This window comes from Nyctereutes procyonoides, unplaced genomic scaffold (assembly GCF_905146905.1).
Source record: "Nyctereutes procyonoides isolate TBG_1078 unplaced genomic scaffold, NYPRO_anot_genome, whole genome shotgun sequence".
In the NCBI taxonomy this organism is placed as follows: Eukaryota; Metazoa; Chordata; class Mammalia; order Carnivora; family Canidae; genus Nyctereutes; species Nyctereutes procyonoides.
In genome coordinates, this window is record NW_026575140.1 from 7,081,194 (window position 1) to 7,106,021 (window position 24,828).

Consider the following 24,828-nt stretch of genomic DNA (forward strand, 5'->3'; position numbering starts at 1 on the left):
GGAAGGAACATGTCCCACTATATAGCAAGGATGTAATCAGCAAAATTGAGATGGAGGGAAAACCCATAAATCAAATGACCAGTTTCTTCAATAAGTAAAAGGAAAAAATAAGAGAGATAGAGAACCTACATATTAAAAGACCAGCCAAAACGTATGGATCACATTTGGATCCTAATTGAAATAAATCATATTTTAAAAATTTGAGATAACTAGAAATCTGAACACTGAATGGATAATTGATGACATTAACAAATTATTGTTGTTTCTTTTAAAGGTGAAATGACAGTATCACAGTGATTTTTTAAATAATTAATCATGACCTTTTTCGAAGATATTGAAACATTTACAGCTGAAATGGCGTATTGTCTGGGATTTACCTCAAAATAATTTAGGAGTTGAGGGGTAAGTGGAGCTATTATTGAAACAAGATTAATAATTGTTGTAATGACAAGAATTAATAATTGTTGCAGTTAGATGATTATTACTTATGGGATCGTCATACTACTTCTTTTAATTTGTATATGTTTGACAGTATCAATAATAGTTTTAAAGATAGTTTTATTTTTTTAAGATTTTATTTATTTATTCATGAGAGACACACACACACAGAGAGAGAGAGAGGCAGAGACACAGGTAAAGGGAGAAGCAGGGTCCATGCAAGGAGCCCAACGTGCGACTCGATCCCGGGTCCCCAGGATCACACCCTGAGCTGCAGGCAGCGCTAAACCGCTGCGCCACCAGGGCTGCCCTAAAGATAGTTTTAAAGAGGAAAGAGGAAGGGAAAAAAATTCTGGAAGGCAGAGCTGGAGCCTCACTCACACCTGAATTCCCTTGGCCAGTCAAACAAATTAATAGCAATGCTCTTAGGCTGAACCCAGGGTCAAAGCTAAGAACTACGGTAATGCCTGAAATACCTGCTTGGCTCACTTATAAAGCCCAGGGGCTGGCACACAGTAGGCCTTTAGGAAGTGTTTCCTGAGTGAGCAAACATCTGAACATCAAAGTAGCACTACAGGGATGCCTGGGTGGCTCAGCAGTTGGGTATCTGCCTTTGGCTCAGGGCATGATCCCGGGATCTGGGATTGAGTTCCGCATCAGGCTCCTTGCATGGAGCCTGCTTCTCCCTCTGCCTGTGTCTCTGCCTCTCTCTCTCTCTTTCGCTCTTTAATGAATAAATAAAATCTTAAAAAAAAAGAAGTAGCACTACATATGCTCCTAATGCCTGAAATACATCCAACAACCCCAAATCTGGCAGGCCTTTGTAGAAAGATAGCATCACTATCTGCCCCCATATTATGTGCTAAGGAGCCAGGGATTTCTTTCCCTGGGCTCTGCCTGTTTTTTTCAAAATAAGGGTATGGGTTCCCAGAAGATTTGTATTCCCGTCCCAGGGTTCCTTTTGGTCCCCCTGACTGGACCAGCTATTTCTGCCTTCATGTGCTGGTCTCTCTGCCTGAAATGCTCTCCCGGCCCCAGCTCTCTGCATGGCTGGCTCCTCCTCACTGTTCACATCTCAGCTCAAATATCCTTTCCTCAGCAGGACCTTAACCCACCACACACTCTAAATAAAGTTCCCCTGTGATTCTCTGTCACTTCACTGTCACTTTCACCGGTATTATCCTTAATATTAAATTACATATTTAGTCTACTTCATAAAATAACAGTAATGAGGCACCTGGCTGGCTCAGTCAGAAGAGTATGTGACTCTTGATCTTGGGGTTCAAAACCCACATGGGGTGTAGAGATTACTTAAATAAATAAAACTCAAAGGGACACCTGGGGGGCTCAGCAGTTGAACATCTGCCTTTGGTTCAGGTCATGATCTCAGGGTCCTGGGATGGAGTTTTGTATCAGGCTCCCTGGAGGGAGCCTGCTTCTCTCTCTGCCCGTCTCTCTGTCTCTCTCTGTCTCTCATGAATGGATAAATAAAATCTAAAAATAAAATAAAATAAACTTAAAAAAATAAAATAACAGCAGCTAACACCGACTCAACACTTGCCATGTGCCAAATTCATGCAAAGTGCTTTCATGAATTATCCTGTTTAAACTTCATAACCAGCCCATGAGGTAGGTGCCATTATTATTACCATTTTAAAAACAACAAAACTCTGGACAAAGAGGTTACATGGCCATAGAGCCATGAAGTAGCAAGCCTACGTTCGTAACCTCTATGCTACACTTATCTCTTCATGTCTTCCCCCTGCCCACACTGACCTCCACTGCCAGACTATGAGGGTCAAGAGAACATACTCAACAAAACATCTCAGCCCCTATCGTGGCACCTGGCATAAAATAGGTGCTCCATAAGTATACGCTGAATGAATGAAAACATTCAGAGTAACACTGCATGATTTCTCTTTATCTCTAGCTTACCTGGTCTTCCCCACAATTTCCAGCACAAGACTCAGCCCCCAGAAGGTACTCCACATATCTATCCACAAACACACAGTGTTAAAAAGTGCTTCTGTGATGTGGCACTTGGGTAGCTCAGTTGGGTAGCTTAGTAGTCAGCTAAGCAGCTGCCATCAGCTCAGGTCATGGTCCCAGGATCCTGGGATTGAGCCCTGAATTGGACACCCCGCTCAGCAGGCAGTCTGCTTCTCCCTCTCCCACTCCCTCTGCTGTGTTCTCTCTCAAAAAATAAAATATTTTTAAAAATAAAAATAAATAAAAAGTGCTTTTGTGACCACTTAGCTCTGTCCCCTCAGTTAATCAAAGGGTAGGACCTCTCCAGGTTTTTTCTCCTACCTCTGAGTATAGACAATCAAACAAGATGGAAAATAGAGACAACTTCTGAGCTTCAGAGGTCTCAAAAGACTGTGTTTAGCAGAAGAGGTCAGTGGCAGATGCCCTGCTGGGGTGGAATTCAGGGAGAAAGGTCCAGGGCGTGGGGGAGGGTATGCGTTTGTCCTTCCTTGCAGAACACCACACACTGCCTAATGCCCTGGGCCTTCTGGGAACTATACGACACCTGAAACATGTTCTTTGGAAATCTTGTCACTTCAGGACATGTCTACAGATCTTACTAGGCACCAAAGGCTTTATTTATTTTTTTTTAATTTATGATAGTCACACAGAGAGAGAGAGAGAGAGGCAGAGACACAGGTATAGGGAGAAGCAGGCTCCATGCACCGGGAGCCCGACGTGGGATTCGATCCCGGGTCTCCAGGATCGTGCCCTGGGCCAAAGGCAGGCGCTAAACTGCTGCGCCACCCAGAGATCCCCACCAAAGGCTTTCTTGATCTCCCCTCCCCTCTCTCCTTTCCTCTGGAGATAGAGAGGCAAAAACACCCAACAACAGAGGCCTCTGGTATCACTTGCAGAAGCAGAAGGACTTTCTATAGAAGATAATGGGGTTTCTGGTCATCCTTCTGCTTCTGGTTATCCCCAGACCCTTCAAGTCTTAAGCATCTCCAGCAAATAGGATCCCAAGAATCCCAAACTCTATGCCAAGAAAATTCTAGGAAGGGATGCCTGGGTGGCTCAGCGGTTGAGCGTCTGCCTTTGGTTCAGGGCGTGATCCCGGGATCTGAGATCAAGTCCCACATCGGGGTCCTTGCAGGGACCCTGCTTCTCCCTCTGCCTATGTCTCTGCCTCCCTCTGTGTGTCTCTCATGAATAAATAAATAAAATCTTTTTTTTAAAAGAAACTTCTAGTAAAATAGCACAGACAACCACAGGAGCTGTAATTGGGTAGAGGGAACAACATTCTAGCCTAGGATGATCACAAGGGGGTTCTAAGATGGGGTACTACTGGGGCTGGGCCTTGAAGGGTGGGAATCACTAGGCTTCATGGGGATAAGAAGGATACAGAGGCAATGGCAGATGCAATGTAGTGAAAGCAAGAGCTAACACTTACCTAGAACATACTCTGTGTTTGTTGCTAGACTAAGTGTTTGTATGTAAAAGCTGGCTGACATCCTACAACCTTGTGAAATAAGTGATAATATACTAGATGAAGAATCCAAGGCCAGAGGTGTTAAATAACTCGTCCAGGGTAATCCAGGAATTGGCAGGGCCAGGATTAAAACTCAGATTTGTCCAACCCCAGGATCCACCACACTATGTGTACCAAGAGTTGAGGAGGATGGCTTGGGTAAGGGAAAGGAGCACATGTCGAAGAGCTAGGGAATCCTTGAATGTGACCCTAAAGGTCTAAAAGGGGTACCACAAGGCAGGCCATGTGCTGAGCAGCATTGCAGGGTAGATATTTATGGAAGATAATAGTGGAGAGGCTGCTGGGAAGATGGGAACCTAGTGCCCCCAGAAGCTCTACAGGAGGAGGAAGGACAGACAGCACCATGAGTGAGGAAAACCTAGAAGAGAAACACAACTTTACCAAATGCCAGTTGGTCATAAATGGTATTCGGCTTCAGATTTAAGCAAAGAAAGATCTCCAGTCCCAGTCAGTCCACAAAACTCATAATGAATGCCAACTGTGTGCCAGGCCCTGCCCCAGGCAGCCTCCCTCTCAGTGAGGATAATAGGGTTGCTGGCAGGCTCCTATAAAGCAGCACCATAAAGTGCTCTCCTCTCCTCTCCTTCCCATCTCCACTCTCACAAGGCAAACAGCTTTTCTCCTATGTTTATGTTAAAATCAGTGCCCAAAATTATTGCATTTTAACTTCAGTAAGTTTTAAATTTCTTAAGTATTTATTTTCACTTTACTGGTCTAGTTTGCAAGATAAACAATAACTGATTTTTAAAAATTGAATCCTCTTTTAACCTCAGTAAGTTTTTGATGAGAAAATTTCCTTCAGAGAGCAAATCATCTCCCCCTTCCAACTACCAACCATGGAGCCAGCAGTACTTTTGCTCTTGAGGGTCAGAAATGGGAACTTACATCCCAGCCACAATGCCCTTCACTATCAACAGGGGAAGTGGGGACTCGGGGACATCTCTAATTCAGTATATCTGATGCAGCTGTGCCTAAAGGGGTCAATCCCAGTTTGGAGCTGAAGAAAGGGGAACTTAGCTTCTCATCATTCTTGAGCTTTTTTTTTTTTTTAATCCTGTTACAACAGGCAACCTTCTCGCTGAGGAGGTGGGATTTATTAGCCAAATACAAGTGTAGGAACTTCCAAACTTGGAGGGCCACCTCTCGCTCTCCGAATCACTGCCTTCGGGAGACTGCTCAGCCAGTGGGTCAGCGATGGGAGGAAACTCTCTCACTAGGCTGGCTCAGCAATTCTCCAGGAAGGCTCACCCCGCAAGGCAAGACTAAGACAGTGATCCCAAATGCCTTGGTGTATATTAGGCGGAAAGTGGGGGGGGGGGGCGCTTAGATTCCGTAAGAGTTGCCACTGGGCCACTCTTTGGCTACGTCAGGGTAAAGAGGTTTGTATGGGCGCCTCTTGCACCACCGATCAACCACTCTCGAGACACCCTCTTTATAAACTACACGGCAGGCATACGGGCGGGAAGAGGCGGCCCCAGCAGAGGCTAACCACCGCGGTTCTTAAAGCCTTGGTTGCGTCTGGGCCCGTGCCGAGTCGCAAGCGCAGGGAGATTCCCTTCCGGGGCGCCCGCCATCGGCCCCTGGATTCCCAGCGAGTCCTCTCAGGCCCTTCAGGAACCCCCGCCTCCGGCTTCCCCGCCCAGATCGCGGAACCCTCAGGCCCGGGCCAGCGTCCTTGCCGGCCTTTCAAGGCCCAGCCGCCCGGCCCCGCGGCTCACCCTCGAGTGTCTCGCACTGCACCAGGTTGAGGTAGTCCGCCTGGCTGAGCACCCCGGCCTTCAGGCCGCGCACCAGTCCCTCCAAGTAGCCATTGTCCACGTTGAAGTAAAGCTCCGGGAAGAACGACATGGCTGCGGCGGGGGTGGCGAGACCGGAGAACCCCGATCGGCCGGCGGACAGCTCGCTTCCAAGATCAGCTGACTCGGCGCCAGCAGCGGGCTGTCAAGCGGGTCAGGTGACGCGCGAGCGCCTCACGTGACCACGAGAGGGCGGGGCCCTGCGGGGCGCCAGGCTTCCGGGTGGTTTCGCGTGAAAGCACTGCGCAGGCGTGGGCCCTCTGGCGCCTGCGCGACTGCGGTAGGCGAGCCTCTCACTAAAGGGCTTGAGCAATGTGGCGTGTCTGAGGCCGGCCGCGTGGTGGCGCACGTGGCCGCGGCGATTCCCTTGGGCCCTCTGGCTCCCCCCCCCCCCCAGCCCCCCAGTCTGGTGCACCTGGCACCGAGGGGCAGGCCCAGTAAAGATGCGAATATGCTTGGAAATATTCCAGACTGTTGAGGCAGTCTTCTCCCGAAGGGAACTACAGTTCGGGGGGCAGATTTCGCTGAGGTCACAGGTCCCCTTAGCTGCAAGCAGGCCTGGAGCCTGATGTGCCGGCCCGCCAGGACTCACAGCCCCTACGTGCCCTGCGCGCTGCAGCCGCGTCTCTTGTACAAGATTCTGGAGGGCTGGAGCCTGACCCTTCTGCCTCCCCAGCGGCGCCTGGCACTGTGAGAGCGTGCATGTAAGTGATTCAGATGACGGGGTAGCCTAGACCCTGGGGTAGGTGTGTGTGTGTGATGTCTTGGCTCCAGCCCGCATCCGTGCGGTGACCTCCATGACCTCCCACCTCCGACAGCCGCTTTCGAAATAACGCCACAGCCTTGGGGTTGGTCCCAGCCTTTATTCGCTACCCCGTGTACAGCCCCGACCCCAACGCTGGCCCACTAGGTACGGCTGCAGGGGTTCGTGGCAGTACCCAGCTTGCGGCAGTAGCAGAAGGCGTTGAAGAAACGGCAGTAGCACGTGGCACATGGGTCGCAACACGGCACCTGGTGTCCCAGACAGGATTCATGCAGCCGTACGCAGCGACGCGGGGAGCGTGGCTCGCGACCCTCTGGATCTAGTACCTACAGAAGTGGGGGAGCAGGATTGCAGGCATGGGCCCCTGAAGGCAGGTCCAGGGATGCCACCTGGCTCGATCCAGGCAGAATGGCAGTGGAGTGTGGAGTAGTCTGCAGTATCACCCGGGCTGAGGAGGTTATGAGGTGGAGAGAGGGGGCGATGCCTGATGTCCCCTCCCGAGGCCTGTGGCCTCCCCCCTTTTCCTGAGCAGTTACCTCTGCCAAGGCCTCTGCCTCCTGCAGCAGAGCTTCTTCAGACTGTTCTGCAGTTGCCCTTTTCAGGGAGGACTGCAGGCCCAGGCCTGGAACAGATGATGTGAAAGCAGAACCACCCCTCCCCTCCCCGGCCCCTGCCCCTCCACAAAGCACCCACCTCCAAGGCCTGGGATTGGGAAGGAGGAAGGAGGGCGCATACCAAGCAGGATACTTTGTGGCCAGAGAGTATCAAGGCTCCAGTTAGTTCCACCCCTGCCCATACTGACCTGGGAGCTCTGGGAACAGGGCCTGGTCAGGTCTTCTGATGCCTTCCAGGGGGACCAAGCCAATCTGGGCCCCCTGCATGGGCGGCAGTGCCAGAAGCAGGGCACAGCTCAGCAGCACTGCAGGCAGCATGACCTGGCCAGCAGTAAGACCCACCACTCAGTCCCTTCTCATCCTTAATGCACCCTCTAGGTGCCCTACCCCAGACAGAGACCTCCCCGAGGTCAGGAGTCTTTGTCTAATCTGAGGACTTACCTCTGCTTGCTGGATCCTTGCCTGGAGAGTTTCTGGCCACTCCGCACCCTCAGCTTATATGGCAGGGTCTAATGAACGCCCCACACGTGACTGCTGCCTGCAGCCAGGGCATAAGGGGCCCTCCCCAGAGTGTGGGGGCACAGCTCAGGCCTCTTTCCCTGCAACCTGGGCTTTTGGATGCTCTATAAGAGGTGTGCCCATCTTCAATTTTGAGTGAGGTCCCCAGGTGCCAGTCAAAGTTTGGGAACAAGATAGGGTGCTGAGAACCCCCAAATTTCTGCAGGACAGGAACTTGGGTAGGGGTGGGGAGGTTGGATAGGCTGGAGCCATTAGCTATAACAAGGCAGACAGCCCTGAGATCTTAATTTAATTTATGGTCCCGGAGAAGCTCACTCAGACCCTGTGTGGCATGTTGTTTCCTTTGCTTCCAGGAACTTTGGTCAAGGGCATTGAAGAGGGTGATAGGCCAGTGGCCAGAGTTGGGTGCAGACCTAGACCCTTGGGGGTTTTTTTGAGGGAAAAAGGAGGGGAGAAGTCCACTTAACCAAAACCAAGCCCTCTTGCTTCCATCCCTGGTCCTTTCCCCCTCCCCTTCGTCCCTCCAGGCTTCTCCAAACCCCCACCCTGCTCCTCCCAAACCCTTTTCCGCCTGGGGTTCCTGGAAGCCAGGGAGGCAGAACGGACTGTTCCCTGGGTGGGCGAGCAGCTTCAAAGTAAAAAGCTTTCAGGCTGCCTGTCTCATTAGTGCTAATGGCTGTTCCCTTCCGCCCTGTGTTGTCAGGCCTGTGCCTACGCCTGGTCTCATCAGCATGAGGCCAGGGTGAAGACTTCCCTTTTGTGAAGATGCGAGGACACACAGGTGTCCGCTTGCCCCTGCCTTCCCTCTGGAGGGACTCTTTAACACACACTTGCCCATCTGGGAAAGGGGTACAGGCTGAATTATCTTCGAGGCCTCAGTGTACAAACTGAGCTGGCCTGTGGCAGTAGGAGGATAAAGAAGTTGTTGGGGTTTGCAGTCTTGGTTCACACAAGCCATTCTGCCCAGGATGAGCCGTGACGAAGTCCTCCCAGCAGCTGATGGAAACCATATGTTGTCATCTTGACAGCCTTTGGCCTTCAACACCAACATTCAGTCTGGGGGTTCAGTTGCATGGGGGGAGGCCACTCTGCAGATGACGGGGCTGTGCCAGCTTCTTTCACAGATGGGCACTGATGTCTCTACTGGTATCAGGCTAGCCCTGGGCTCACTTGTGGTTGGCACAGGGTAAACAGTCCTAGGAGCTCTGAGAGTCACATACTACTGCCCAGGAGGAGGAGGCTGGGGAGTGAGGGAAAGCCTCTCTGAGGAGATGGTCCCTGGATAATCCAGCAAAGGGCCATCCCCATTTCTTCCTTTGACAATGCTATTGGCTATTTTGATGACTCTCACAAAATAGATCTGGTGTCAAGGCCTTCCTGACAATTGATATTGACCTTTCTTTCTCAGAGGCTAGATCTGGGCCCAGTCGTCTACCTCAGGGCTTTCTCTTCTCAGAGCAGTGCAGGGTGAAGGCATCAGGTGCTAGATAAGCTCCCATCTTGGTGGGGCCACTCGGGGCTCAGGAAGGGCAATACATCAAATGTACCCGAGGCAGTTTCCCCAAATTCTTGTCCCTTGGCCCCATCCTTAGAGATTCTGGCTGAAAAGCTGGAGGTGGAGAGCAGGGACTGCATGTGGATTTTGGAAAGGTGCCCCAGGTGAGTTGAGGTGGGGGCTGTGAGTGCTTGGCTGGGCCTGATCAGTCTCCAGGCTAAGAACAGTTTATTATGTTCTAGAGGAAGGATGCTCATCCCTCTCAGTCACTTTGTTCATCTACAGAGCAGTGACTGTCTTCCTGTGTGCAGGTGAAGACATGGGCAGTGATGGACAAGGGCTGAAGCACCCCCAGGGGCAGCCCAAGTCCCTCGTCAAGTCCAGTGAGGGAGACAGTCAAGAAAAACAACCATCAAAACATAGTAGGATGATGAGAGAAACATAAACTTTGGATATTTGATGACATTAAGAAATAATTGTTGGGGATCCCTGGGTGGCGCAGTGGTTTGGCGCCTGCCTTTGGCCCAGGGCGCGATCCTGGAGACCCGGGATCGAATCCCACATCGGGCTCCCGGTGCATGGAGCCTGCTTCTCCCTCTGCCTATGTCTCTGCCTCTCTCTCTTTCTCTCTCTCTGACTATCATAAATAAATAAAAATTAAAAAAATAAAAATAAAAAAAAGAAATAATTGTTAGTTTTTTAAGTTGTGATGATATTGTGGTTTCAATAGCATTTTTAAAAGTAGCTTTATCTTTTAGAGAAATATAATGAAGTATTTACTGATAAAAATGATATGAAATAATTATTCCTCCAGTAGGAGGAAGAGCAGGACATGGTATAGATGAAGCAAATTTTCATGAGTTGGTAATTTGTTGAAATTGAAAAATGTTGAGTACCTGGGCTTTGTTATCCCATTACTGCCACCCTTGCGTATGTTTTTTTTTTTTTAAGATTTTATTTATTTATGAGAGACAGAGAGAGAGGCAGAGACACAGGCAGAGGAAGAAGCAGGCTCCATGCAGGGAGCCCAACGTGGGACTCGATCCCAGGTCTCCAGGATCAGACGCTGGGCTGAAGGCAGCGCTAAACCGCTGAGCCATCCAGGCTGCCCATACCCTTGTGTATGTTTGAAAATCTTCATAATAGGGATCCCTGGGTGGCTCAGCGGTTTGGTGCCTGCCTTCGACCCAGGGCATGATCCTGGAGTCCCGGGATCAAATCCCACATCTGGCTCTCTGGGTGGAACCTGCTTCTCCCTCTGCCTATGTCTCTGCCTCTCTCTGTGTGTCTGTCTCTCATGAATAAGTAAATAAAATCCTTTAAAAGAAAAGAAAATCTTCATAATAAAAACATAAAACAAAGAGAAGGGCAGCCCCGGTGGCCCAGCGGTGTAGCGCCACCTTCGGCCTGGGGTGTGATCCTCAGGGATCGAGTCCCACATTGGGCTCCCTGCATGGAGTCTGCTTCTCCCTCTGCCTGTCTCTCTCTCTCTCTCTCTCTCTCTCTCTCATGAATAAATAAAATATTTTTTAAAATAAATAAATAAAATCTTTAAATATATATATATATATATATATACATATATAATTTTAAAAACCAAAGAGAATTATTTAAAATGCAGTGGGATAGGGACATCTGGGTGGCTTAGCGGTTGAGCATCTGCCATTGGCTCAGGGTGTGATCCCAGAGTCCTGGGATCAAGTCCCTTGTCAGGCTCCCTGCATGGAGTCTGCTTCTCCCTCTGCCTATGTCTCTGCCTCTCTGTGTGTCTCTCATGAATAAATAAATAAAATATATTTTTAAATGCAGTGGGACAAATGCTTTGATAGAAGAATGCCCCAGGAACAAATAGGACCAATACAAGCACCAACCCCAGCTGAGGGAGGGGCAGGAAGTTAGCTCCGAAGGCTTTCTGGAAGAGGAAACTTTTACTCATTCATGAAACTTGAGTAAGAGTCAAGGGAGGAGCCAGACAAAGGACAATGTTAAGTTTCCTGGACCCATAACAGGAACATAGTTTACCAACCTGCCTGGTTTTACAGCTTAACACTGATACAGGCTCTGCTCCAAGCCTGGTTCCTGCCTGACGAGCCCCAGCCTGGTAAGCAGTCAATAGAGTCTTTTCTCTCCCCGCTCCCCTGGGGTCAGAGGGTCGGCTACTTCCAGAGTCGATTCAGTCAGTGAGTCAATCGGCAAACATCTATAGCCACCTCCACATTGTATCACTGTCATGAGTGTGCATAGGCTCAGACCATAATCACAAGAGCCCAGCAGCTCTCCTGCCACCCGGCTGGAGTCCAGAAGAAGAAATCAACATTTGTTTATATCCTTTCTCACCCTCATCATCCTACTGCCCACCAGCACTGTGTCACCTATCCCCCTCCCACCACCGCTTAATTGGCCCAAAACATTGTTGGGTTTCTTGTCATAGCTCTGTGTATCTATGTGCATATCGGTACCTCTGTCTAAAGTGAAATTTCCATTGACTAACCAAATTTTGTTTTTGCAAATAACCAGTCTTTGGCTTGATTTATCAAATTTTGTTACAATTAAATTTCTGCCTTTCTGCTATTTTCTATTTCCCTTGGTTTTGTTGATCCTTACATTTATCTTTCCTCCTGACGAACACAGCCGCCTACATCTAGTAGTCTATAAAAGCCCCCTCGGAAGCCCGTTTCATCTGCTAATGAGCATAAATACTGTGGGGATGATTTTATTGGTCAGGAACTGCCTTGATGTTCCCATGATCATGCTTATTGACAAAAAAGACCTTTAGAAATGTTCTGGGTGGAGGATTTGAGAAACCTGGGGCGAGGCAGAGCCTACCTGGCTGGAGAGAGACCCAAACATAGGGACCCTGACTTCAGGGAGAAGAGTAGAATGTGGTTGCTATGTGCTGGAGACCAAGTATGAGGACAAGGAGGGGGGCCTGACCCCTGCCTCTCCTCTTATTTCTCCTCAAGGGAGTTCACATCTCTAAGGGCACTGTTCCTACTTTGTCCAGCAGGAGGCAGCAAAGCACCCACTGGCTCTCCTACTCCAACTTTGTTCTGAAAACCAGCCCCCCACCCAGCACACTGCCCTTGCCCCTGTGGCTCATCTGTAGGACTTCCAAAAGGCAGAGGTTTCCTGGAGAGGTGTGATCCCCTCAATTATCCAGGAAGGGGAATTAGGATGGATGGGGGTTATTTCGGGGTGGTGTCTTGAGACGTCAGCTGAAAGGGATCTCACTGTGATCAGGTGCTCCTAGAAGAGAGAGTCATGTTTGCTTCATGAATGCCAAATTCCAGCACTTGCCATTCTCCCATCCATACAAGAACTATTTATTGAGTGCATGCTGCATGAAAGGCATTTTGCCCAAGCTAGACTTGGAGGCCATGGTGACCTGAAACTCCTGATCCTGAGATCAGACAGGCTTCATGGGCTTTCCTGTTGTCAGCGAAAGTGTAGGCTGGAGCCAAGCCAAAAGAGAAGGGAACAAGGTGCAGAGACAGCTGGTGGACAGACTACAAGGAAGCTCAGGCCCAGAGATACCCCATACCTTCAGGCCTTGGTCTAACTCCCTGTCCCCCTCCCCTATAGTCCTTTCAGTGCTGGAAGTAGGCCCTTTATTAGGAGTACCCAGAACAGTTGAGCTGTGGCTGGAGTGTTTAGATGAAATGTCACAAAGGCCCAGGGATGCCAAAGACAAAAAGGCCCAGCCAGCCTGGTTCATAGAATGTGGCTTGCAGTCTGGATGCTTGAGCCCTCCTGGTATGGCAAAGGCCATCTTAAATTCCAACCCCAGCCCCTGCTGAAGACATCTACAATCCAGTGTCCCCTCCCAGATGCCTGGAGAGGTAGCCAGTCCTTCTCCCACCTGCCAGCAGTGTGAAATATTCTCTTTCTGAGGGTGTTGCAGCACCTCCCCTTCTGTCTCAGGGTGATTCCTCACTGTCAACATGTCCAAACAGGCAGACATCAGTCTCCACACTCACAGGAAGCCAGCACAAAATGGTGAAGGGCTTGTTCCATTCCAGGTGAGGAGAGGACCCCTACATTTAACAGGATCTCTGGATAAGTGCAATTTGAGTCCCCAGCAACCCTTCACAGAAGCATGGCACTGTTGGGGGGGGTGTGCCCAGGATGTCCCCTTCATTGTTTCTGACCTATCCCCATGGAAGGAAGCAACCCAGCTCCCTGAGGATGTTCAGTGGCTCAGCTAAAGCCCCAAGAACAAAGGTGTTTTCACAACAGGAACCATTGGGTTACCTAGGAATTATTCTTTTTAAGATTTTATTTATTTATTTATTTATTTTAAAGATTTTATTCATTTATTCATGAGAGACACGGAGAGAGAGAGGCAGAGACATAGGCAGAGAAAGAAGCAGGCTGCATGCAGGGAGCCCGACGTGGGACTTGATCCTGGGACTCCGGGATCACGCCCTGGACAGAAGGCAGACGTTCAACCAGTGAGCCACCCAGGTGTCCCAAGATTTTATTTATTTACTCATGAGAGACAGAGAGACATAGACAGAGGTAGAAGCAGGCTCCTTGCAGGGAGCCTGATGCAGGACTCGATCCCTGGACCCAGGATCACAACCTGTGCCAAAGGCAGACACTCAACTGCTGAGCCACCCAGGTGTCCGCCCAGAAACTATTCTTTCTTAGTTCGTTCCTTATTTCTTTTTCTCTTTCTTTCTTTCTTTCTTTCTTTCTTTCTTTCTTTCTTTCTTTCTTTCTTTCTCTTATTTTCTTTTCTCTTCTTTCTTTTCTTTTCTTTTCTCTTTTCTTTTCTTCTTTTTCTTTCTTTTCTTCTCCACGCCAAGCATGGAGCCCAATGTGGGCTTGAACTTACAACCCTGGGCAGCCCCAGTGGCCCAGCGGTTTAGCGCCGCCTGCAGCCTGGCGTGTGATCCCAGAGACCCGGGATCAAGTCCCACTTCGGGCTCCCTGCATGGAGCCTGCTACTCCCTCTGCCTGTGTCTCTGCCTCTGTGTGTGTGTGTGTGTGTGTGTGTGTGTGTGTGTGTCTTAAATAAATAAATAAATAAATAAATAAATAAATAAATAAATAAAATCTTTTAAAAAAAATGAACTCACAACCCTGATATCAAGACCTGAGCTGAGATCAAGAGTCAGATCCCTAACCGACTGAGCCACCCAGGCACCCAGGAATTACTATTTCTGCTAAAACCCCAGGAGTGCTCCATCTTGCTCATCCTTGCCACTTGGGTTCTGTGCAGATAAGATCAGAGACTGCAGAATTCTGGACATGGCCGTGGAGATGCTCCTAAGGCACTGGGCACAGAACTGCACTGGTTCCTGACTTGACAGGCTCAGGGTGAGCCCAGGGCCAGCTGAAGAAAGCAGCAAGAGCTGCAGCAGCTCCCATGGGTCTCTGGACCCCTTCCTTTCTGCTGTTACCCTTTCCCATCCCTTTTGCCTCCAGCGGCAAAGAAGGCCTGGGAGATAGAGGTATAGGACCTGGGAGGAGGTTGAGTCCTGAGAGGAGTGTTCATCTGGGGACCTTGGTTGGAAAGAATAACCTCCTAGCTTAAACCTCTGGAGCACAGCTCTCACACAACACCAAGGCCCAGCCCATCATAGGAGGAGGAACTCTCAGGGTACCCCTCTGCCAGTAGCCCTGTTGGCCACTTCCCAATTTTCCCCCTGTAGGCCCTGTGTAAACTATCTCCACTAAGCCCTAGGTAGGGGTCCTCCTCTCCAAGTGTGGCCAAAGCCAGAATTTGTGTCAGGATCTGGCATAGAACACGTTTTCCTCCCTACCTCATCCCTTTACCTACTATCAGTTTACAGTGTCCCACGGCAAGACTCCTATCCCATACATTTAATTCTTAGCAGAACGTTGAAATAAACCATTCCCATTTTAACAGATCAGGAAACTGGCCTACAGCTTAAGTGACTTAGTTTTGATCACTCACCTAAGAAGGGGTTGGCCTGCTTTCCTTTCTTCTTGCATGGCTCAGGGGATATGTTAGAGCTGGAGAAGGATGGGGTGTGTGTGCATACTCACACACACACACATCGTGGGGCAGGGGACTTATTAGACATGCTACCCTACAGTGTCTCCCCACACACCTTGGCGGTGGAAACTGTTCACCCACCTACAGGGCTCCCAGGAGCTGCATAGACAAAAGCAAGCAGCCACTCCACCTCCATTCAACTCAGCCCCCATGAGGCTGTGGGCTCAGTACCGTGCCAAAACTGTGCTGAGTGTCGTTATGCTCTTGGACACATTTCTAACTAATCATGAATCAAAGAAGTCACAAGAGAAAACTAGAAAATGTTTCAAATGGAATGATAACGAAATACTATCAAATATATCAAAACTAATAGGCTGCAACTAAAGCAATGCATGTTGCATGTCCCTATGTTAGAAAAGAAGAATGGTCGAAAATGAATTATGCAAACTTACGTAAGTGGTGGAATGGTGTTGGAGCAAGTAAGTGAGTATCTGTTTTACCTGTACTTTGAAGCCTTCACAAAAATTAATTTGAAATGGAGCATCAGGGCAGCCCGGGTGGCTCAGTGGGTTAGCGCCACCTGCAGCCCAGGGCGTGATCCTGGAGACCCGGGATCGAGTCCCACGTCGGGCTCCCTACGTGGAGCCTGCTTCTCCCTCTGCCTGTGTCTCTGTCTCTCTCTCTCTCTCTCACTGTCTGTCTTTCATGAATAAATAAATTTAAAAAAATAAAAAAGAAAAGAAATGGAGCATCAGCATAACTGTGAAGGTAAAACAGTGAAACTTTAGAGAAAACATAGACTATCTTTTTAACCTTGGACTAGGCAAAGATTTCTTAAACAAGACACAAAGGGAGCTCCTGGCTGGCTCAGTCAGTGAAGCATACAACTCTTGATTTGGAGGTCATGAGTTTGAACCCCACATTGGGTGTGGAGCCTACTTCAGAAAAAAATAAAATATTAAAAAAAAACCCAAGACTCAGAAAGCTCTAAGCATCAAAGTTTGATGAATTAGACTCCATTAAAATTAAGAACTTCTGGTCATTAATTAAAGATATTTAAGAAAATGAAGAGATAGGGACGCCTGGGTGGCTCAGCGGTTAAGCATCTGCCTTTGGCTCAGGGCATGATCTGGGGTCCCGGGATTGAGTCCCACATCAGGCTCCCTGTATGGAACCTGCTTTTCCCTCTGCCTCTCTCCCTCAATCTCTCTCTCTCCCTCTCTCTCTCTCTCTCTCTCTCTCATTCTCTGTGTCTCAGGAATAAATAAAATCTTTTTTTTTTTAAGAAAATGAGAAGATAAGTTACACACTGGAAAAAGAACATTGTGCTACATATATTTAAAAAGAGGGGGACGCCTGGGTAGCCCATTTGGTTAAGCATCTGCCTTCAGCTCAGGTTGTGATCCCAGGGTCCTGGGATCAAGCCCCAAATCGGGTTCCCTGCTCAGTGGGGAGCCTGCTTCTCCCCCCCCCCGTCTACCTGCTGCTCCCCCTGCTGTACTCTCTCACTCTGGCAAATAAATAAATATTAATAAAAAAAAAAAACAAAAAAGGACTCCTGCAGAATATGTAAAGAATTCCATAGTCATTATGGAAAAAGATCTAAAACAGACTCTTCACAAAAGACGATTTCCAAATGGTCAATAAGCATGTGGAAGGGTGCTCAATATCACTCAATATGGAGTTTAATTCATAGAGAAATGTGAGTTAAAACAGCAAGGGGCACCTGGTTGGCTCAATTGGTAGAACATCTGACTCTTTTTTTTTATGATAGTCATACAGAGAGAGAGAGAGAGGCAGAGACATAGGCAGAGGGAGAAGCAGGCTCCATGCACCGGGAGCCCGACGTGGGACTGGATCCCGGGACTCCAGGATCGCGCCCTGGGCCAAAGGCAGGCGCCAAACTGCTGCGCCACCCAGGGATCCCCAACATCTGACTCTTGATATGAGTTCTAGTCCCAGATTGGGTGTAGAAATTACTTTAAAATAAATAAAAATAAATTAAGAGGCAGCTGGGTGACTCTGGTTAAGTGTCTGACTCTTGATTTCAGCTAAGGTCATGATCTCAGGGTCTTGAGATCAAGCCCCACATCAAGCTCCACATTCAGCATGAAGTCTGCTTGACATTCTGTCTCTCCCTCTCCCTCTGCCCCTCCCTCTGCTCATGTGTGCCCTCTCTAAATAAGTAAGTAAATAAATAAATAAAATTCAAAAATAAAGAAACTTTAAAAATAAAACCATAGTGAGATACTATTGTACACTAATTACACTGGCTAAAATTAAAAAGATTGACAAAACCAAGTGTTGGTGAGGATATGAAATAACTAGAACTGGAAAGAGGTAAGTTGGAAAACCGTACTATTCACTGTAACTCCTAACCTGACATATGATCCAGCAAGTTCACTCTTCAGTACAAATCCAGGAGAACTGTGATTTCTACCAAAGTGCATGTCTAGAATGTTCTTGGCAACTTTACTCATAATAGCTAAAACCTGGAATCAATCCAAATATCCAACAGCAGGAAAATGAATAAAAAATGGTATATTCATACAGTGGGAGACTACACAGCAATAAAAACAGAATGAACTGCTGTCCACAACAGGGATAAATCTCCCAGACACAATGTTGGATAAAACTTGCCAGCCATAGAGGAGTGAATGTGGTGTGATTCCATTTATATGGTGTCCCAAACTAGGTAAAAACGTAACAAATGGAGGGGTACCTGGGCAGCTCAGTCTGCTGAACCTCTGACTCTTGGTCAAGATCTCAGGATTGTGAGATGGAGCCCCATGTGGGGCTCCTTGCTCAGTGGGGAGTCTGCTTGAGATTGTCTCCCTTTGGCCTTCCATGACTACACGCACACATGCTCTCTCTCTCTTTCAAATAAATCTTAAAAACAACAACAAAACTATAGCAAATAGTGACAGAACTCTGAATAGTGGTTAATTCTGGGAACAATACTGACCAAAGGAGAGGAATAAAAATGATGTCTGCAGTGCTGGAAATGTTTTCTATCTTGATAGAATAAATAAATTAATTAATAGATCGAATTAATAAATACATTTAAATGGTCAGCTTGCTCTCCTTATGTGTTCTTTTTTGTAAGATTTTGTTTATCTATTCATGAGAGACATAGAAAGAGAGAGAGGCAGTGACACAGGCAGAGGGAGAAGCAGGCTCCATGCAGGGAGCCCAACGCAGGACCCAATCTCGGGACCCTGGGACCATGCCCCGAGCCAAAGGCAGATGCTCAATCACTGAGCCAGCCAGGCGTCCCTCCTTATATGTTCTTGTCTTGTCTCTTGTGACACTTGTTTTCTTCCTGTCTCCTGAAGTTATCTTCAAGACATTGACTTCTGGGATTTGCAGAGCTTCACAGTATTGTACTTCCTCTTTTCTGTCTGTAGATTGTTTTTCTCCACCGGAAAAGGCAGCAATTTCCTAAAATTATGAATGTGAAGAAAAGCATTTGTTGTTGTTTATGATACAGAATAAAAATGTAAAAGGGGAAAAAGACAGACAGTACCAATGTGATATCAGTTGTAATGAACAGAAAGCTTGATTCATATTGTCTTATATTACAAAAATAATATATTGGCTCATATAACTGAAAAACCTGAAGACTGGTTTCAGATGAGGTACCAGGCCTTTGGTTGTATAAGAACTTGGTGTGATAGACCCAGCTGGTTGCCTTTCTAATACCTATTCCCCTTTCCTCCCCAAAGAGGCCCAGTTTTGTTTGGGGTAGTGCCTGGTTAAACAGACTAACTTCCTCAGATTCCTTAAGAGTTCGTGGTGTCCCTGGGACACAGTGTGACCCAGGTGACTTATGTAGACTTCTGGGAAAGCTTTGCTTCCCTGGCACAAGTGCCTCCTTTTCTTATTTTCCTTTCAATTTCCTGCCCAGAAGGTGAATGTGATGCTTAGAGGTATAGCAGCCGACTCATGACCATGAGGCAACAATTTTGAGAATGGATTGAGCTGCCAAGGATGGTAGGCAAGAAAAGCAGACTGTGCCCTCCTGGCAGGGTAAACCATTTGCACCAACCCTGGTCTGCCCACCTCCTGGTATTGTATTGCATGAGACAAACATGAAACAAATATTTGTTTAAGGTACTCTGGTTTTCTCATCCTTGCAGCTAAACACGTTCCCGACTGACATCTTCAGTTCCGTTATAACTCTTTTTTAAATATTTTATTTATTTAGGGGGATCCCTGGGTGGCTCAGCGGTTTAGTGCCTGCCTTCAGCCCAGGGCGTGATCCTGGAGTCCTGGGATCGAGTCCCATGTCGGGCTCCTTGCATGGAGCCTGCTTCTCTCTCTGCCTATGTCTCTGCCTCCCTCTCTCTGTGTCTCTCATGAAATCTTTATTTATTCACACAGGCAGAGGAAGAAGCAGGCTCCCTGTGGGGAGCCCAATGCGGAACTCGATCTTGGGACTCCAGGATCATGCCCTGAGCTGAAGGCAGATGCTCAACCACTGAGCCACCCAGATGTCCCTATAACTCTTTTTTTTTTTTAGAGAGAGAGATTTTATTTGTTCATTTGAGAGATGGGTAGAAGCATACTCCCTGCTGAGCAGGGAGCCCAACATGGGGCTTGATCCCAGGACCTTGAGATCATGACCTGAGTCGAAGGCAGATGCTTAACCAACTGAGCGACCCAGATGCCCTAATAACTCTTGTCCATGTTTTTCTGTGGTCAATGCTTTATTCTAAGTCTGTTTCCCTTGTGGACCCATATGGGCTCTTCAGAGTCTCTGAGGCCTCTTGCTTCCTCACTCACAGCCTACTGGGGAAAGTCACCTTTGTCCCACAAATCCCTGGTCCTGGTTCTGGAAATCCTACTGGCATCTGAGGCTGAAGGCTGTGGCTGGAGTACTCAGGGAGTTTCTCAGATCTGGGTGAGACCTGATGGTCCTCTTTGGACTTTAGCTGAACCCTTTCAGCCTTCAGCTTGTGATTCTCACAGAAGTTGTGACCTCCAGTGGCCTGGCCCCTGGAGTGGCCCTGGGGGTGGAGTGGGTCAAATGAGCCAGCACCTTCTGCCAAAGTCAGCGTCAAAAATCTACCCGTGGGAACCAGGTCTGGCTTTTGGTTTGGGCAGGTGTTGACTTTGGGCAAATTCCCAGCCTAGAAAAAAATGACTTGGTGTGGAATCTTGTTCTTCTTCAGCACGGCCTTGAAAGTCATGTACTCGGGTGTTTTGTTGATAGGATAGCAGCTGGGTAGTATTCAAGAAGTTGAGAGAGGTTTAAACTGCAGAGGCATCTGAGTATTATCACAGTCTTGTCTGAGGTCACAGGGCTTGTAAGTGATGGAGCTGAGAGGAGTCTGACATTCCAGTAACCCCCCAGCCACAATACTAAGACACAATGACGCTTGAGGTCAATATTGTTTTTAAACACAGACTCACTTTAATCACATTACAGGTGCACAGGAATGTTCTTCAATTCTACAATGAAATATGCCTTTTCCCATTTACCTGGAAGCACACAACCCTAGACCTCTCTTTTCTTGTCATCTTTTTTCAAAGACACAAGTAAAGAAAAAAACAGCATGGGCAAGGTGAAGGAGCAAGACTAAAAGCCACACTTGGACTTGGGATTAGGTAAGTGTGGCGTGCATGCTTAGTCTGAAAGGGGAAGTCGTTGACGCCAGGCAGAGGTGTAAGCCCAATGTCAGAGCTTCAGATTTTCCAAGAAAAGCCAGAAAGCTGAGTTTTTTAAAAAAGATGTTACTTTTGGGACATCTGGGTGGCTCAGTGGTTGAGGGTCTGCCTTTAGCCTAGGGCGTGATCCCAGAGTCCTGGGATCCCTGTATGGAGCCTGCTTCTCTCTCTGCCTGTGTCTCTGCCTCTCTCTCTCTATGTCTCTCATGAATAAATAAATAAGCGATCTTTAAAAAACATAAAAGATGTTACTTTTAGGTATTCTCTGCATCCAACCTGGAGCTTGAACTTGCAACCCTGAGATCAAGAGTTGCACACTCCACCAACTCAGCCAGGCACGTGCCCCCAGAAAACTGAAAATTTTTTAAAGATTCTTTTTTTTTTTTAATTTGACAGAGCAAGATAGCACAAGCAGGAGGAGCAGCAGAGGGAGGGGGGAAAGCAGACTCCCCTGCTGAGCAGGGAGCCCATGTGGGGCTCAATTCCAGGACCCCTGGGGTCATAAACTGAGCTGAAAGCAGATGGTTGACCAACTGAGCCATTCAGGCACCCCAAAACTGATTTTTTTTTGTAATATGCTGTTTTTACTGTTGGCTTAAAAAACTGTATATGGATTGTTATGTTTCCACTGCCAGTGTAATGGAATAGAACTTCTGGGGGTCCCTGGGTGGCTCAGTGGTTTAGCGCCTGCCTTTGGCCCAGGGTGTGATCCTGGAGACCCAGGATGGAATCCCACGTCAGGCTCCCTGCATGGAGCCTGCTTCTCCCTCTGCCTCTCTCTCTCTTTCTTTCTTTCTCTCTCTCTCTCTCTCTCTCTCTGTCTCATGAATAAATAAAATATTTTTTAAAAAGGAATAGAACTTCTGCCCTTGTGGTGGTTCTAGCCTGAAGTGCTTTGAGAACAGGAGTAATTTCCTTCTTTCTGCAGTCCTGGTAGGTTTCTGGAGAAGGTTGTGTTTAGGGAGGGTTCCTAAAGGTGGGAGGTGTTTCCCAAAATGAGGAGGATTGGAGTGACTTCTATACAGCTTTTGCATAGTTGTTCACCATAAGAATGCTAACAGGCCTGCAGTTCCCAGCCTTACCCCCATCCTGGCCCACACACTTCTACCATCCGGTTTCTTCTTTCTGGGAACTAAAGAACTGCTGAAGGAGTCCCAGGTGTCCTTCCAAGTCCTCCCAGCCACCCTGGGCTGGGCCTACTCCCTGAAGTTAGCAGAGGAAACCCCCAGCTCTTGGGGCCTTCCCCTTGACCCTTGAAGGTGGGACAGCAAAGAGAAGGGAGGAGGGCCTGAGGACTCCCCGAGAGTGAGAAAATCCTCCCCAGGCTATCTCTACTTTTCAGAAAGGGTAAGCCAGCCAGAGTGGCTGCCTGGGTGCCACACTTGAGTGGATGGAAGTGGAAGACAGCACCTTCTGTCTTCTCAACTGCATTACCATCCTATTTCAACACCACAAATAGCACAGCAACCTCAATTTATAGACTTCCTTATGTGACGCAATAATCATCAATATCGTGTTCTTGCCAAAAATGTTAAATATGAATCTGATAATTCCAGAATATTATGCTATAAAACCAGCCTGAACTCTTACGAAAAATAATCAAACAAGAAGACTGAGTGTGGGGTAGAAAATATTCTTTTTTATTAATAGAGACCAAAAAGACCTAACAGCAAAAGGCAATGTGTGAACCTTGGCTCCTGAACTAAAATAGATATGCTAAATATGCATCCTTTAGGGGTGCCTGGGTGGCTTAGTTAGTTAAGTGTCTGACTCTTGGTTTCAGCTTTGGTCATGATCTCGGGGTTATGGGATCGAGCCCCAAGCCCGGCTCTTTGCTCAGACTGACTCTGCTTATCTCTCTCCCTCTATCTCTAAAGTGAATTTTTAAAAAGACATTCTTAAGACCACTGGGGTCGACAGCACAATTACTTTTGCTTTGCTCAGATGTGCTAATAGCGGTGTAATTATGTTGAACGGTGACACTTGGAGCCAGATGATTCTCCTGAGAGTTCAGCAGCACTTCTGGTCCCTGCCCACTAGGTGTCAGGAGCACTGCACCCTATCAGTTGCAACAAGCAGAAATGTCTGCAAAAATGTTTTAGAATTAGATAGTATTAAGAGTTGCATCGTATCATGAATATACGAAAGCACACTGGAGTATACATTTGAAAATGGTTAAAATGGTGAATTTTGTGTGATGTGAGCTTTTTTCTCAGTAAGGAATATAATTTAAAAGTGTCTCCAGGGGATCCCTGGGTGGCTCAGTGGTTTGGCGCCTGCCTTTGGCCCCAGGTGTGATCCTGGAGACCTGGGATCGAGTCCCACATCGGGCTCCCTGCATGGAGCCTGCTTTTCCCTCTACCTGTGTCTCTGCCTCTCTCTCTGTGTGTGTCTCTCATGAATAAATAAATAAAATCTTTAAAAAAAAATAAAATAAAAGTGTCTCCAGTTGACATTGTCAAATATCCCCTGAGGGACAAAATCACCCCCTGGCCAGAGAACCATTGGTGTGGAGGGATGGGGAGGGAGATGCAGGCTGAAGGATTTAGGAGGAAAATGTCTTGTTTGTACCTTGCTTTCAAAGAGCAGATGTGGCAAAATGTTAACCATTGGTGAAACGAGGTGACAGGTGTGTGGGTTGTTCATTTTGCTATTGTGTCAACTTTCTATAAATTTAAAATTGTTCAAAGCCAAAAAAAAAAATACGGTTTCACAATTTCTGTTTACAACATCCCAAGGGACCCATAATAGGTGCCAATTATGCAGCCTCGTTTCAGATGGATTGTTAAGTGCCTACATGAGTTGAGTTGCTCAGTCCTCATTCCTTCAAGGGAGGATTCTTTCCATATTTCTCATCCCCCCTCCTCCCTCTCTGTCTCTTTCTCTCTCTCTTTGTCTCCGGCACTATCACACCCCCAGGCTGCCTTGAACATACTGGCCCTGTGGCTCCTGCTGACCTGTGGAGAGAGGTCCATCCTATGGACCATCATCTATCTGGACTGGGTACAGATGATGGGTTCTGTCAACTTCTTTGTAGTGAGTATTCTCCCCTCTGGTGACTTTTAAAAATGATCACAAAATTTTCTAGCACTGGTCCCATTAAGAGAAAGGGTCTCTGTCCTCTCTCCTTAAATATGAACTGCCCCTTGCTTAAGCAATAGAATAGAGTGTGAAATTATATCAGTTTCCAGACCCTGGCCTTAAAAGTCTAGAATCTGCTATTTCTTGTGTCATTTGAGATACTTGTTCTTGGAACACAGCCACCATGCTATAAGGAAGTCCAAGCCACCCTGTGGAGAGGCATATGTGGAGAGAAGCAACATACAGCAGCAATTTGAAAGCCATGTGAGTGAGTCATCTTGGAAGTGAATCTTCTAGCCCCAGCTGACGCCACATGGGGCAGAGGTGAGCTGTTCCTGCTGAGCTCTGCCTATTTTGCAGATTTTTAAGCAAATTACATGATGGCTTCTCTCTTAAGTCACTAATTTTGGGGTGGTTTGTTTGCAGTGATAGGTAACTGACGCATCCCCTGCCTCCCCCCTGACCCCTACCCTAAACTGGAAGCCACAGGCCTGGACGGCAAGAAATAGACCAGCTCCTGGGACAGCCCCGGTGGTGCAGTGGTTTAGCGCCGCCTGCAGCCTGGGGTTTGATCCTGGGGACCCTGGATCGAGTCCCACGTCAGGCTCCCTGCATGGACCCTGCTTCTCCCTCTGCCTGTGCCTCTGCCTCTCTCTCTGTCTGTCTCTATAAATAAATAAATAAAATCCTTAAAAAAAAGAAATAGCTGAGACCTAGGTCAGCACTTATTCCTTCAGCAAGTATTTATTGAGTGTCCTCCAAGTGCTAGACACTGTTGCAAGGGCTGAGGAGTTAGCAGTGAATGAGACAGACTCTGAAAAAGACAAGTGGAGAGAACGGTCTTCTGGAGAGAACGGTCTTCCTGGAGGAGGTTATTTCTAAGCTGAGCCTTTCTAAGGAAAATAAGCCACACACAGAAGCAGAGAAGGGGCACATGAAACACTATGTGCTAGGGACACCTGGATGG

The 24,828-nt window shown here is 47.7% G+C and overlaps 2 protein-coding genes and 1 long non-coding RNA gene across 3 annotated transcripts in view; 1 reads left to right on the top strand and 2 right to left on the bottom strand.

Moving 5' to 3' along the window:
• The window catches only part of ATP6V0D1 (ATPase H+ transporting V0 subunit d1), a 39,088-nt gene extending 33,196 nt beyond the window's left edge, over positions 1-5,892 (bottom strand). The window contains exon 1 of the mRNA XM_055306292.1: positions 5,677-5,892. Coding sequence (XP_055162267.1) covers positions 5,677-5,806 — 130 coding nt within the window. The 5' untranslated portion in view covers positions 5,807-5,892. The remainder of the gene's footprint in view (positions 1-5,676) is intronic.
• Positions 5,893-6,282: 390 nt separating this feature from the next.
• On the top strand, positions 6,283-24,177 carry LOC129497577 (uncharacterized). The gene is made up of 4 exons (XR_008661964.1): positions 6,283-6,458; positions 20,542-20,720; positions 23,700-23,816; positions 24,041-24,177. It is a non-coding gene; the product is annotated as an uncharacterized LOC129497577 (long non-coding RNA).
• AGRP (agouti related neuropeptide) lies at positions 6,556-7,449 on the bottom strand. The gene is made up of 3 exons (XM_055306535.1): positions 7,320-7,449; positions 7,054-7,139; positions 6,556-6,843 (listed from the first exon to the last, which is right to left on the bottom strand). Exons 1-3 carry the CDS (start codon positions 7,447-7,449, stop codon positions 6,661-6,663), a joined length of 399 nt encoding a protein of 132 aa, XP_055162510.1. The 3' UTR covers positions 6,556-6,660.
• Positions 24,178-24,828: the final 651 nt, after the last annotated feature.